At 52.1% G+C, this 13002-nt stretch overlaps 1 protein-coding gene across 4 annotated transcripts in view; it reads left to right on the top strand.

Moving 5' to 3' along the window:
* The window catches only part of Hnf4a (hepatocyte nuclear factor 4 alpha), a 61774-nt gene that overhangs the window by 35147 nt on the left and 13625 nt on the right, over positions 1–13002 (top strand). For 2 of the 4 annotated variants that reach the window (XM_050150934.1, XM_050150931.1), the window contains exons 1-4: positions 1850–2102; positions 5990–6164; positions 7061–7155; positions 12703–12809. In XM_050150934.1, the coding sequence (XP_050006891.1) occupies positions 1988–2102; positions 5990–6164; positions 7061–7155; positions 12703–12809 (492 nt within the window). In that variant the 5' untranslated portion in view covers positions 1850–1987. Of the gene's footprint in view, positions 1–1849; positions 2103–5989; positions 6165–7060; positions 7156–12702; positions 12810–13002 lie in introns of those variants that run through there. The other 2 variants (XM_050150933.1, XM_050150935.1) reach the window with 2 other exon arrangements.

Raw genomic sequence — 13002 nt, 5'->3', positions numbered from 1 at the left:
TCTTTTCTGGCTCACACACTCGCTCTCTGCCTCTCATTCCTGCTCTGTGTTAGTACTGTGCCGTCTGAATGCCTCTTTCAAGCAGGCCCTGAAGCTTTCCGAGCGGCTGTCTTCACTCTCAGCCCTTAGTGACTCTCTCTCCCCAGCTAGAGTGGGAGTCTGAAAAATGTCAGCAGAGGCGGTGGCAGCGGGGGGCCGCGCACGCCTTTGATCTCAGCATTGGGGAGGCAGAGGCAGGTGGATCTCTACGGGTTCAAAGCCAGCCTGATCCACAGAGCAAGTTCCAGGACAGTCAGAGTTATTACACAGAGAAACCCTATCTTGAAAAAAAAGGTCAGCAGAGAAGAACACACAGGGAGATTGCATAATTGTTCAAACCCAAAACAAAACAAGTACAAGGGAGCAGATGCACCAAGCTCATAGTCAAACCCCATAAAGAATGTGGTCAATGAGATGAAAATGTAAAGAAAAAAGGTTTTAAAGGCTTAAAAAAAAGGTGGGGTGGGGATGTAGGACTGAGAAACAGCTCAGCAGTTAAGAGCCTTGGCTGCTCTTCTAGAGGACTGGAGTTCAATTCCCAGCACCCACATGGTGGCTCGCGACTGTCTGTAACTCCAGTTCCTATGGGGTCCAAACAGCCTCTTCTGGCCTCCACGGGCACCAGGCATGCATGCAGTGCACAGACATACATGTTGGCAAAACGTTTATACAGATCATCATTTTTTTTTTCAGATCATCATTTTTAATCTAAAAACAGAAACTTAAAGCCTGGAATGAGTGTTGAGACGTGCAGAGACATTCTGAGCTATCTCCCTGTGACTGTACGGGGGTACATCCATGCAGCTCACCCCAAAGGGAAGAAGAGAGGGACAAGAGAAACAGGGAGGCAGAAAGGGGACACAAAATGAGAAGAGGAATTACTTGGGCATGGTGGCACATTCCTCTTAATTCTGGCTCTTGGGAGGTGAGGTAGGAGTGTCAAGAATTTGAGCACTGCCTTGGCTACATAGCAGAAAATGATGGGTTGGGGGTGAGGCACCGGCTTGTGTACCTTAACAGCTATTTTTAGGTCTCATGTAATGCCCAAACGATCCCTTCAGATTGACTGTGGATTTGATCAAGAGGGAAACCAAGGCTTGGAAGGAGAACCCTTTACCTAGAAGTCATAGTTAGCAGATGGTAGGTATTTGAGCGTAAGCCTAGGTCTGAGGGCCTGATTGTGCCTGGCTTGGGAAGGGTGGGGGCTGTGGAAGCATTCGGTGTGACAGGGGGCCATCCGGGAGCTGTCAGGGATCAGGCAAGGAACTCATATGTGGGTCCAGGTGGCTCCTGGGGCAGGTGAGAACCCAGAAGGGATCACAAAGAGTCTTCTTCAGCAAGGATCCAAAAGATCCAGGGTGGGTCTTGGGGTCCAGATTCCCAGTTCATTGTCCCTGGGACAGCTTTATCTCATTCACAGCACTGAGGATGGAAGTCAATGATTTGGGAAGTGGTTGGATGAGGGCTTTCTGGAGATAGACATGCCAGTGTCTAAGTGTGTCAGCTGGGATATCCAACTTGGAGGGATGTTGGCTTGGGGGCTGCTGAGGTAAGGGTTTGACAAATGTCAGTCCTGTCCAGTTCCTGCCTTGGAAGATTGGTAACTGAATATTAATGACCTGGGGCCCAACAGTTGTAATTAGCACCCCAGGTGTCAGTCAGAAACCAACAAACAGCCAAATCCCCGTGGCTCCACCCAGCCTACCCAGCAACGGGGGTGATTAACCATTAACCCCCACCCCTCCCCACAGAGCCTCCACCCTCTGCAGAGGCTAGGCCAGGACGCCAGGCTGAGTCTCCCAGAGGACAGTTTGAAACAGAGGAAGGCAGAGAAGGGACCTGGGAGGAGGCAGGGAGAGGGCGGGGACGGGGGCTGGGGCTCAGCCCAGGGGCTTGGGTGGCATCCTGGGCAGGGCAGGACAGGGGGCTGAGCCGTGGGTAGGGGAGAATGCGACTCTCTAAAACCCTCGTCGACATGGATATGGCCGACTACAGTGCCGCTCTGGACCCAGCCTACACCACCCTGGAGTTTGAAAATGTGCAGGTGTTGACCATGGCCAACGGTAGGTGGGGGCAGTTGTGCCCAGGTATAGAGTGAATCTTTGGCACTGGACTTTGGGATGGGAGGAGAAATACAGAAAATTGTAGGTTGGTCCTATAGGCTCGTACAGGTATTGCCAGGTGAAGCAAGTGGACCCACGTACTGTGGCCAGAGGCATTCTGGGTGAGGGAGGCCTGCAGAGGTGGATTTCCGACAGAAACATTTCCCAGATCTTCCCTAGTTAGGTCCTGGGATCTCAGGCTGCCTTCCTCACCATGTTACAACAACAGGCCGTGATGGTGAGCTTCCTCAGGAGTGACTGCAGAAATCTCACCCGACATGGTCCACCTTCGGGCCCCTGGGCCTATGAGCAAGCAAAAAAGCCCTGTCCTGTTCCTAGAGATGGGGACAGGAGGCATAGCTATATTTCAGGGAAAGGAGAGTTCAGGGGCGGCCGAGGGAGGGGAATTCTCAGGCTTCCTAGCTAGAAAAGCCGGCACAGCCGTGTGGTCTACATGCATGGCCCTAGGTGTCCATGTAAGTGTGTAGGTAGCGTGGCAAACACAAGAACACAGCAGCGAGTTTGTTCCCCCTTTAAGTTTGTGTCCTGGCTTCATCTGTCCGTGTTTGTTGAGTGGTCTGTGATTGTATCTCCAGGGGCATCCGTTTTTCTTTCTCGCGTACCTGTGTGTGTGTATAGTGTCTGTGAGTGTGTGTCACAGGCCTGTAACATGAATGTGGACTGGTGGGCATACTCTGCTTCCTGCCTGGTGGCCCTGGGTGGCACTTTGCATACGCTCATGTGCACACAGCCCCTGTGCTGCTGAGCAGCATTCTCTGATGTACACAATTGTGTCGCTCCGTTGCATGGGGGTTTGTTGTTTTATTTTATTTTGAGACAGAGTCTTTACGTAGCTCTGGTTGCTCTGAAACTCACTACATGGACCAGGCTGGCCTCAAAAATCATAGAGATCCCACCACCTCTGCCTCACCAGTTCTGGGATTAAACGGTGCGCCGCCATACCGGACTTGGTTTTCTTTTCGTTTTGCTTTGTTGATTTTATGTAGAGTATATGTTCCTGAGCTGGCCTGAAACTTAGAACATATTCCCAGACTGGCCTGGAACTTGGGATCCTATACTCTAGCCTCCCAAAATAGCATGGTTTTGTTGTGAGGGTCTTCATTATTGCTGTGTACCAGACACTGGGAGTCACATCAGCAGCCTGTGTGTTTGTCTCTGAGCCGATTCTGTTGTCAGTGTGTGTCGCTCCAGCTCAAACATCTGTTCCAATATCACTGAGAATATGTCTGGAGGGGGTGATGGTTTTCCTTTGCCAGGGAATGAGAAGGTAGACTTCCTGACTGGGAGTGGGGGCGGAAGGGGGCTGGTAAGCTCCTGGATAGGAGGGAACCAGCTTCTAGACTAGCCCTGGAGAGAAGGCACTTGGCTGGGGCTGGCCTGCTACCACCTTTCATCCATGACTCTGACGCTATAAGGCTCGGCCTGGAAAGCTGTGCTCTCAATCCTCCTGGAAAGAAGAGGCATCGTGTGGGCTCTGTCCATGGTCAGTCCCCCAACTGCCTCCCCTAGTACCTCTTGCCGTGTATGGTGTGACCTTGGGCATACCACCTCCTCCTTTGTCTCTTGTGCAGTATAAAAATGTGTTCCTTTACCCTAGCCTGTTGGCCAAAAGCTTTCAGAAGGATGGATGCTTCTGAGGAGGTGCTCAGGGAGAAACGTACTAAAGTAGTGAATAAGTTGCTTCTGCCCTGAGATAGTATCATGTGACCCTCTCAGGGACAGCACATACCGTCACACTCCTGACCACCACACAGGCCCTTCAGTCTGAACCTGCAGGCAAGCCCTTAAGTGTCTTGAGGACACATCAGTCACCCCCAGCTCTGGAAAAACTCTTCCTCCCCAGCCTCAGTTTCCTTATCTGTAAAATGGAGATGGGTAGCACATAGTATAAATTATACAAGAGCTTCTCTTAGTGTTTGGTCTTGGCCCCAACATGTTTGTCTTCTAGGACTCTGTATACAATGGAAGGGGTCTGTCTATATGCCCTGCCGAAGTTCACAGAGGTCTGGAAGTTGGGGTTATAAGAGGTTGTCTTCCAAAGTCAATGGGCTTCATGCTGAGGGTTAGAAGGTTCTAAGGATAATGGCTCCTACCTTCCATCCTCAATTCAGAAACAGCAGAAGGGTCCTCACAGATACCCAGGCATGGGCAGCATGGCCGAACACAGCACACCACCCCATAAACCCTGTCCCTCTGCCTGGCAGCATTGTAAAGGAAACTGGGCAAGTCCCTTTCCTCTCTGAGCCTCAGTCTTCTTAACTGGGCAATGGAAATAGCCTGCTGACCTCAGAGGAGATGACCCGGCTAATTATGCCCAACCCAGGCTGCCCAGCAAGAGGACACCTTGCCAGCCTCTGCCTGAGTTGCGGGCTCAGCTCTCCCCGGGGGTCGAGGGAGGAGAGGCTGTGGGAGAAAGGGCACCGATGAAGCTTAACAATTATCCCTGCCTTGGGAATAATTCACCAGCTGCAGGGGGCTCCACTCTGGACATTCAGGAGTCCTAGGAAGAGTTCAGCCAGGAGCCAGCAGAAATGAGAAAGGGATGCAAGACGCTTGCTGGGAGCGTTCTCTTCTGCAGAGAAGCACTTAGTTCTAGAACCTACTGAATGCCAAGCACTTCCGGCAGACTCACTGAACCTATAAACAGCTCGGGGAGATGACTATGCTCCATATGACAAGTGGGGGAGGCAACGACAAGAAATAACCCAGTGTGCTACAAGACCAAAAGGGATCCGATCCTATGCTGCAAGGCTGCGGGGTCTATGCTTTGGCACCCCACAGCCCTCTCCCATTTGCAATAGGCCATTCCCTTAGGAATCCGAGGTCATATGCAATCTTTATGGAAAGGCCCCCTCCTGTGTGTGTGTGTGTGTGTGTGTGTGTGTGTGTGTTGTGAACATGCCTGCACGTTTGTTTTGGGAGAATTATTATAGAATTTATCATCTCCTAAGGGTGATTTTTATTTTTTCGGGACAATGTCTCAAGTAGCCCAGACTAAACTTGAACTTACTATGTCGCCAAGGCTGGCCTTGAACTCTTGATCCTCCTGTTTTTACATCTCCAGTGAAGAGATTTCCTAAAGAATTGATCTGTGGTGGAAGATTTGCCTTTAGATAAAGAGAGACCCGTTGACTTTTTTTTTTCTCTTTAATCTAAAACCAACCAAACCAGTTAAACTGATTCCTTTTGTAGTTGGGGAAATTGAGGCTAGGAAAAGGAGCTGGTCTAAGACCAGAAGTTAGCTAGGGGTAGTACTGGTACAAATGCCCAGGATTCTTGGCACACAAACTGAAACCTCCTTTGCCAGAGGTCTTGAGTGCCGTCCTCACACTCTTACGGGGCAATAGCTTCTAATCTGTGGTAAAGATGGCTCCACATCCACCCAGACCCCTGTCAGCACCCAGTCAGAGGCAAAGGATGCTTTCCAGGTATACCTTTCCCCTCCTTGGAAGGGTTCACAGAGTCTGAGGCTAAACTCAGGTTCCCCTGTTCTGTTTCTCCTGATGAGGAAGAGGCTGGGGGAGTCGCTGTCCCTTCCGAAGCTCCCAGCCAGGTGTCTGTAAGTGGCTACATGGTGGTCCAGTTTCACTCCTTCCTGAGGAAGCTCTGTGGAGAGCGAGTCCTTGCAGGTGTCCAGGAGACCAGCAGTACAGGTGGTTCTGGTTTACAGACTGGAAACTGAGACCCCCAAAACCAACTGACTCTGAGAGCAGAAGGATGGAGCTGGAGTAACCCCCCAGCTCTGGAGAGCCCACTCTAAGTCTCAGGCGTTCCCCCCACTTCACTCTCTGTCCCCCCTGGTTCTCACTCACTCTCTCTTGGTGCAGACACATCCCCATCTGAAGGCGCCAACCTCAACTCATCCAACAGTTTGGGCGTCAGCGCCCTCTGTGCCATCTGTGGAGACCGGGCCACAGGCAAACACTACGGAGCCTCGAGCTGTGACGGCTGCAAGGGATTCTTCAGGAGAAGCGTGAGGAAGAACCACATGTACTCCTGCAGGTGAGCAGCCAGCTGAGGCCTCGACTTACTCAGCTGGGATACGGGTGTGTTGGGATTCATGCCCTCCAGGGTCCCTCTTGAGGCACCTGCCCTTCCAGCCCTTCCAGATGGTCTGTTTTCTTAGCATCTGTGGATCCGGGTGGAAGCAGCAACTTTAGCAATCGCCTATCAAACATAGAGAAGATAGGACTGGCCCTCCAACCTGCTGTTTTTTCTAGGTTCCAACAAGGCATTGGCCCTAAGCCTTTCCACTTATCCCTGGGGTTCCCCCAAGATTCTGAAAACTCCCTCTTTCAAAGGCATCTCTCATTTTGGATAGCAACCGTAAAATATTAGCAGTGGTTGCCTGAGCATCCGCTGTCCCATGCCAAGCCTGTAATATCTCATTGTCACCTGTCAATGCCCTTCTGAGGTGGTCACAATTATTATCCTCACTTTGTAGATGAGGAAGCTATGTCTTGGATAGCTAGAAGTTTAGCTGAGGTCATTCAACTTAAATGAGTGGTGGAGTCCATGTTGAAACTCATATCCTCCCCATAACCTTGCCTTTCCCTTTTGTGAGCCAACTGTTGACTCTAAGCCGTAGCCAGCAGCCTGCTATGGGCTATGCACTCTCATAGAATGTGGTGAAAATATCTAGCCTCTGGTATCCAAGAGATTAAAGTTTCCAACTCAGCTCTGCTGGACTTCAGTTTCCTACGTTGAGTGGGACAAACTGGACTTTCAGACAGTCACAGACCCCTCTGGCATCTGATGGGTTAACATTAGAACTCATGGGGTGCAGAGATGGAGCAAGGAGGGAGCTGGGTCGGGGTCAGAAGCAGCTGGGGTCCTCGTTCTGCCCTAAGAGGGGGAGCCTGCATCTTCTCCGTCCCACCATCCGACGCCCTCTCCAGGTTTAGTCGGCAGTGCGTAGTGGACAAAGACAAGAGGAACCAGTGCCGCTACTGCAGACTCAAGAAGTGCTTCCGGGCTGGCATGAAGAAGGAAGGTGAGCCTCCCTCCGCACTCCCTACACCCTGCCCCACCTGCACCCCGGCTCCGACCAACCCGGCATTTACAGCTCCAGCCGTCCTTTATGGCTCTGTGACAGGCCCTGGGATGACTGGCTAATGGCTGAGAGGAGGGAGGGCCTGGAGATCTGACCACAGGGAGTGGCTGGGCTTGGTCTTGAGAAAGATTCAGAGATAAAGCTCCCACTCACTCACTTCAGCTCCCAGCAACTGCCACTGAGTCCTTCCTGTGCCACCATGAGGCGGCTACGATGGGCGCGTTCTCTAATGGATACCACGAGCATTAGGAAAAGCATAGAACACCACATGGCAAACACCCAATCGCTGACTACCAAGACTTCATAAATACGACCAGAGGACCCTACTCTGGGCATCCTGTCCAAGGACAAGCACCCCAGTTCCCTTAGTTCTCATTCCTAGATGTTAGGCAATCTCTAGATTTTTCTCTTCCAAACAGTGGGATGAGGTCCCACACCAAGCCACCTCCTGCCGTCAGACAGGAGCTGGCTCTTCCTCCAATGACTCTTCCTCTTTCTTTCCTGTGACAGTTCTGGGAGGCTGGAATGAACACTGTCCCCCTTTCACAGCAGAGGTAACTGAGGACCACAGCTGTTAGCCACCTTGCTGAAGTCCCCACGGCAGTTACTGGAAGAGCAGAGGCCCCCAACCCCAGCCTCACGCTGTTCGGACACCTCAGTGCTTCCTACATGGTGCCCCACACTGTACCCTACACTGTGCCCCACGCTGTGCCCCACGCTGTGCTCCACGCTGTGCCCTACATTGTGACCCGCACTGTGCTCCACACTGTGACCCACACTGTGACCCACACTGTGCCCCACGCTGTGCCCCACACTGTGCTCCACACTGTGACCCGCACTGTGCTCCACACTGTGCTTCACACTGTGACCCGCACTGTGCCCTACACTGAGCTCCATGCTGTGCTCCACGCTGTGCCCTACACTGTGACCCGCACTGTGCTCCAAACTGTGCCCCACACTGTGCCCCATGCTGTGCCCCACGCTGTGCCACACACGGTGCTCCATGCTGTGCTCCACGCTGTGACCCGCACTGTGCCCCACACGGTGCTGGCCAGGCCTCATTTGCACATTGTTTTCAGTGGCCAGTGCTGTAGCATGGTAGTAGAGCCAATGCCTGGTAAACATGCAGGGCCCTGGGCCAGCCCCAACCTACAGAAGAGAGAGAGAGAGAGAGAGAAAAAGAGAAAGAGAGAGAGAGAGAGAGAGAGAGAGAGAGAGAGAGAGAGAGAGGAAATAGGAAAAAAGAACTATTTTCTTCTTAAGCTCACAAATAAAATCTTTTTTTTTCTAAATAACTTGAGTTCATTTTCAAATCCCTTCCTTCTCTCAACTCACTTTTCCCAGCTGACATTTACTTCCAACCCACACCATATTCTTCTGGCCAGACCCTCAGTCTAGCTCTATGGAAACACACACACACACACACACACACACACACACACACACACACACGCACACATCCCGGGATCCAGGCTAAGCATGACAGTCCCCCTTCCCAGCCTCTGCTCTCCCGTTCCGAGAGTCTTCTGAATGCCTGTCCCTCGAAGGGTCCTTGCAGGTCCTCAGCACAAATTCAGGAGTTTTGCTGGAAAATTAGAGCCCAAGATCCTACTATGCACACCGTACGCTGGCAGACCTCTGCTTCCCTGATATGGGAGTAGGGGCTTTTAGGGCCCATGGGCATGTTGCTCCCTGGCTCGCCTCATCTTCTCATTGAGGACTGCTTTGTAAATGGGCTGTGGCGCACATGTGAATGTTGGAGACCAGATGAACAACTAAGGACTGCATGTTCTTCAGTTCTGATAACTGGCGATTCCGTGTTCCTAAGCACAAGTGCCCAGAGGGAGTTGTGTCTGAGAACGCTTCTCTCCTATAGAATGGTCGGTGCATGGGAGAAAGGCAGGCAGTCCAATGGGGCAGGTGGCTAGCTAGTAAGTCTGCCTGCGGTCATGTGCCATGTGTCTTTTGTTAAACAGTTTCCGGGGGCGGGGGGAGACTGAGGGAGACTTCCAGCCCCTCTGGTCTCTACTTGTCCCAGACATCCACAGAGCCGAGTGATCCTAGATTCCAGCTCCTGGGAGAAGAGCAGTCCCACCCCATCCAGTCTTAGCTCACTCAGCCTTGAATTAAACTGTTTGCTTCTTGGGCTGGGAAATAACTAACCTTTCTTGTCAGGAGGACAGGAGAGCCGCTGAGTCACTGTCAGAGAGTGTTGCAGTCAGTAAATGCTCCTGTTGAGTGCCTGCATATGTGTGTGTGTGTGTGTGTGTGCGTGCGTGTGCGTGTGTGTGTGTGTACACACACCTGCATTATCGAGGGATTTTGAGGTACAAGTTAAACCAGGACAGCAAAACATTCTGGGCCACCCTGGGCAAGCTCTAGGAAGGCTAATGCTCATTCTGCCCAAGTCTTAGCGGTCCCAGAACCTTTCCTCGGCTTGATGGAAAGATCCCAAAGCCACTGACCGGGTGTCTAGAGACATCTTTTCACTTATTTTCCTGTCTACCTCTCCTACACATGGACTTAGGGACTGACACCCTAAAGTTCTCGAGGACCAGAAAGGGAGCTGGAAACAGGGCTTCCAGAGCAGCTAAGGATAGTAAAGGAAGATCTACCTGACTCTCAGGTGGAGAAACTGAGGCAAGAGAGGTGATACGGTGGGCCAGAGTGGGGCGAGGATTAGGACCAAAGACTGAGAATGAAGCCTTTGCATTCTCTGGGTTGAAAGAGCTTCAGATCCCACAGACCCAGGAGTCCTGACTGGGCAGAGGTTATGCCACAGAGCCCACAAGGGGCTTCCCTGGAGGGCAGAGACTACGGTGGGGGAGCCTGGGGGGTGTTCGTGAACAAGCAAACAGTGGGTGGAAAATTCATTCCTGTGACTAAAGTTAGGGAGAGGGACGCCTGCCCAACCTTGGCTCTTGGTCCCAGGACAAAAGGGCCCAGCCTCTGGCAGCAGAAAGCCTGGCCAGAGGCAGGACAAGAAGTACAGGAGAGCATGGCCCACCCTGTAGGATCTTCCTCACGAGCCCAGCTCAGCCCCCAGGGCCAACCCAGGGTTCTCTAGGAAGACAGGCTCAAGTCCTCTCCACCCTGTCCTGTCGGTTAATATTCAATGGAAGTTACATTAGGTCCCCGACCCCGCTAATACTGCGCAAACATTAGGAAAACATCATTCCGTGACTGAGCTCGCTCGGGTGCTGATAAGGCCAGGCCAACCTTGAGGAGCTCTCTGTACAGCTGCTGACAGCAGTCTTTCATTCCGCCCGCCTCCCCACAGCGCCCAGTGGGGGCAGGCGACAGGGCAGGCTGGGTTGCCAGGGAGGGTGTGGCAGGCTGGTACAATCAGTGTAGTGGGGGGACTTGTCCACCTCGGGGTCTCGGTCCTACGCCGCCTGACTTCTCTGTTTCTGGGTTTTTGCAGCAAAGTCTCGCTTTTTTTTCCTTTCCTTTTCTTTTTTTATATTCCTTACTATTATTATTATTATTGTGTGTATGTGGGTGTGGGTGTGTGCACTCGAGCATGTAAGTGCACTTGCACTCGAAGGCACACTCAGAAGGCAGAAGAGGGCGTTAAATCTTCTGATGCTGGACTTATAGGTGGTTGTGAGCTACATGGTGTGGGTGCTGGGAACCAAACTTTCATCTTCTGGAAGCGTGGTACATTCATCAACTAAGCCTTCTTTCCAGACCCCTACGTCGGTACTCCAAACTGGCATATCCTCCTGCCTCAGCTTCCCAAATGCTGGGATTACAGGCATGAACCACTATGCCCGATTCTAAATTTCAGCATTCTGAAATCCAGAAGAAGTTGAAGAGTGGAATGTGAGTGTCCCTTGAAGTCACATGCTGTCTGTGACACCACATCTTCACTCCACAAATATTTACCGCATTCCCACTGTGTCGGGGTGTGCTTTAGGGGCCAGGGTGACAGTGAGCAAGAGGGAGGAAAATCTAACTTTTGGAGCTTTGGAGCTAGATAATAAAGATAATAAAGAATTCAGCAAATCATGCTACAATAGATAGGGAAATTGAAACAGGAAAAGAGGGCAGAGTTTGGGGCACAACACTGTCAGAGGAGGCTGAAAAGGCACCTGAGGTGACTTTTGTTGTTGTTCTGTTTTTATTGTTTCTTGTTTCTTGTGGCCTGTCTGGATATCTAGACATAGTGAAGGGCAGGTGTCGGGGACAGATCAAGTGACGGGGGGGGGCGGGGGGGCATCCAAAGGAGCTGTGATAAGATGCTGAGACAGCCATTCTGAGCAAGAATGTGATACGAGACCTGGGTGTGTTCAGAGGGATCCCTGAGAGCAGCTCAACTCAAAAAGGGAGAGCCAGGTGCTTCGGTTCTCAGGACCTCTAGGAGGACCTGGTCCAGCCCAGGGGAGAGTGGTATGACAGCCGCCACATAGAAGGTCCCTGAGCGCCAGAGTGTATGGGGGTGTCTGCATACAGGGCAGACACTGCCTGCCAATTTCTAAGATGGAAGACAGGCAGGGAGCTGAGGGGAAGGAGCTTTGGAGAGATGGGGAAGCAGAGGCCCCGGGGAAGGTGTTTCCAACATCACAGAGAGAACGCTCTGTAGCCTCATTTTCACTCCTTCCACAACGAGGCCCCTCAGACTCCAGGGGATAGGTGGAGAGGATGTCTGACACCTTAGGCCTGTACTGAGTCGACTGGGGTGGATGGTGGGCTGGAGGACTAAGAGACAAGGCCTTTGGTCCTTGATTTCTGGAGAGTTCCTGATGTGGGGAGGAAAGAGATTGCTTTCTCCCTCATCCTCCCAGGTTAGTCTAGAGAACTGGATTCTTCCCAGCAGACAGTCCACTAGGGCAGCCAGGCCTCCAGGTCCCAACCCAGGACTTCTGTCTGGCACTCAGGAATCTCAAGGCCATCTCTGTGTCACAGAGGAGGAAAGGGTGGATCATTTGGAAGGGAAGGGCCCAATCAACTCGAAAGCAAGAGTCATGAATCTGGGATGGTGGCAGATTCTCTCCGCACTACTCAGACTGGTCTGTCCTCCTCGGAGTTTTCGCTAACCTGCCCCTCACAGTGATCTGTCATTCCTTCAGCCTTCAGTATACAGGGCAGGGGGAAGCTTTGGTGTCTGGGGAGCTTTGCAAACAGAGTTAGAAAATCCCACACGTGACAGGCAAAAATGACTCAGTGGGACGTCAGACACCAAGCCTGACAATAACCTGATTTGACCATTCCTGGGAACCACGTGGTAGAAGGAAAGAACCAACTCCTACAATTTGTCCTCTGACTTCCACAGATGGCACCATGGCACATGTATGCTCACACACACACACACACACACACACACACACACACACACACACACACTCGGTACACGTCCACCTGCAGCACACTGGCAGCCTCAGTCCAGGTTGAAGCCTCTCTTTCCATAACGCCCAACTCCTTACCGGTTGTGGGACATCCCCCTCCCTCAGGGCTCCTTCTTACCTCTCTCTGCCCTTCTCATAGCTGTCCAAAATGAGCGGGATCGAATCAGCACGCGGAGGTCAAGCTACGAGGACAGCAGCCTGCCTTCCATTAATGCGCTCCTGCAGGCAGAGGTCCTGTCTCAGCAGGTACCAAGGGACCCTCTCACCTCCCTGGGCTCCCTCTCAGGGGGAGCTCACTTCTTCCACCTCAGCCTCCTCCCACCAGACCCTGGAGCCTCACACAGAAAGGGCCACAGATACCGTGGAAGGAAACCCAAATCCAATGCCACACACAGCTTTTGTGACAGAGAGAACTCGAACCTAGGTCTGGCATGGGGGG

The sequence above is a fragment of the Alexandromys fortis genome, unplaced genomic scaffold (assembly GCF_014885135.2).
Source record: "Alexandromys fortis isolate MF-2015 unplaced genomic scaffold, M_Fortis_MF-2015_v1.1 scaffold_27, whole genome shotgun sequence".
NCBI lineage: Eukaryota > Metazoa > Chordata > Mammalia > Rodentia > Cricetidae > Alexandromys > Alexandromys fortis.
The sequence above is the reverse complement of the archived record's forward strand: the minus strand, read 5'-3'. Positions and strand labels throughout refer to the sequence as shown.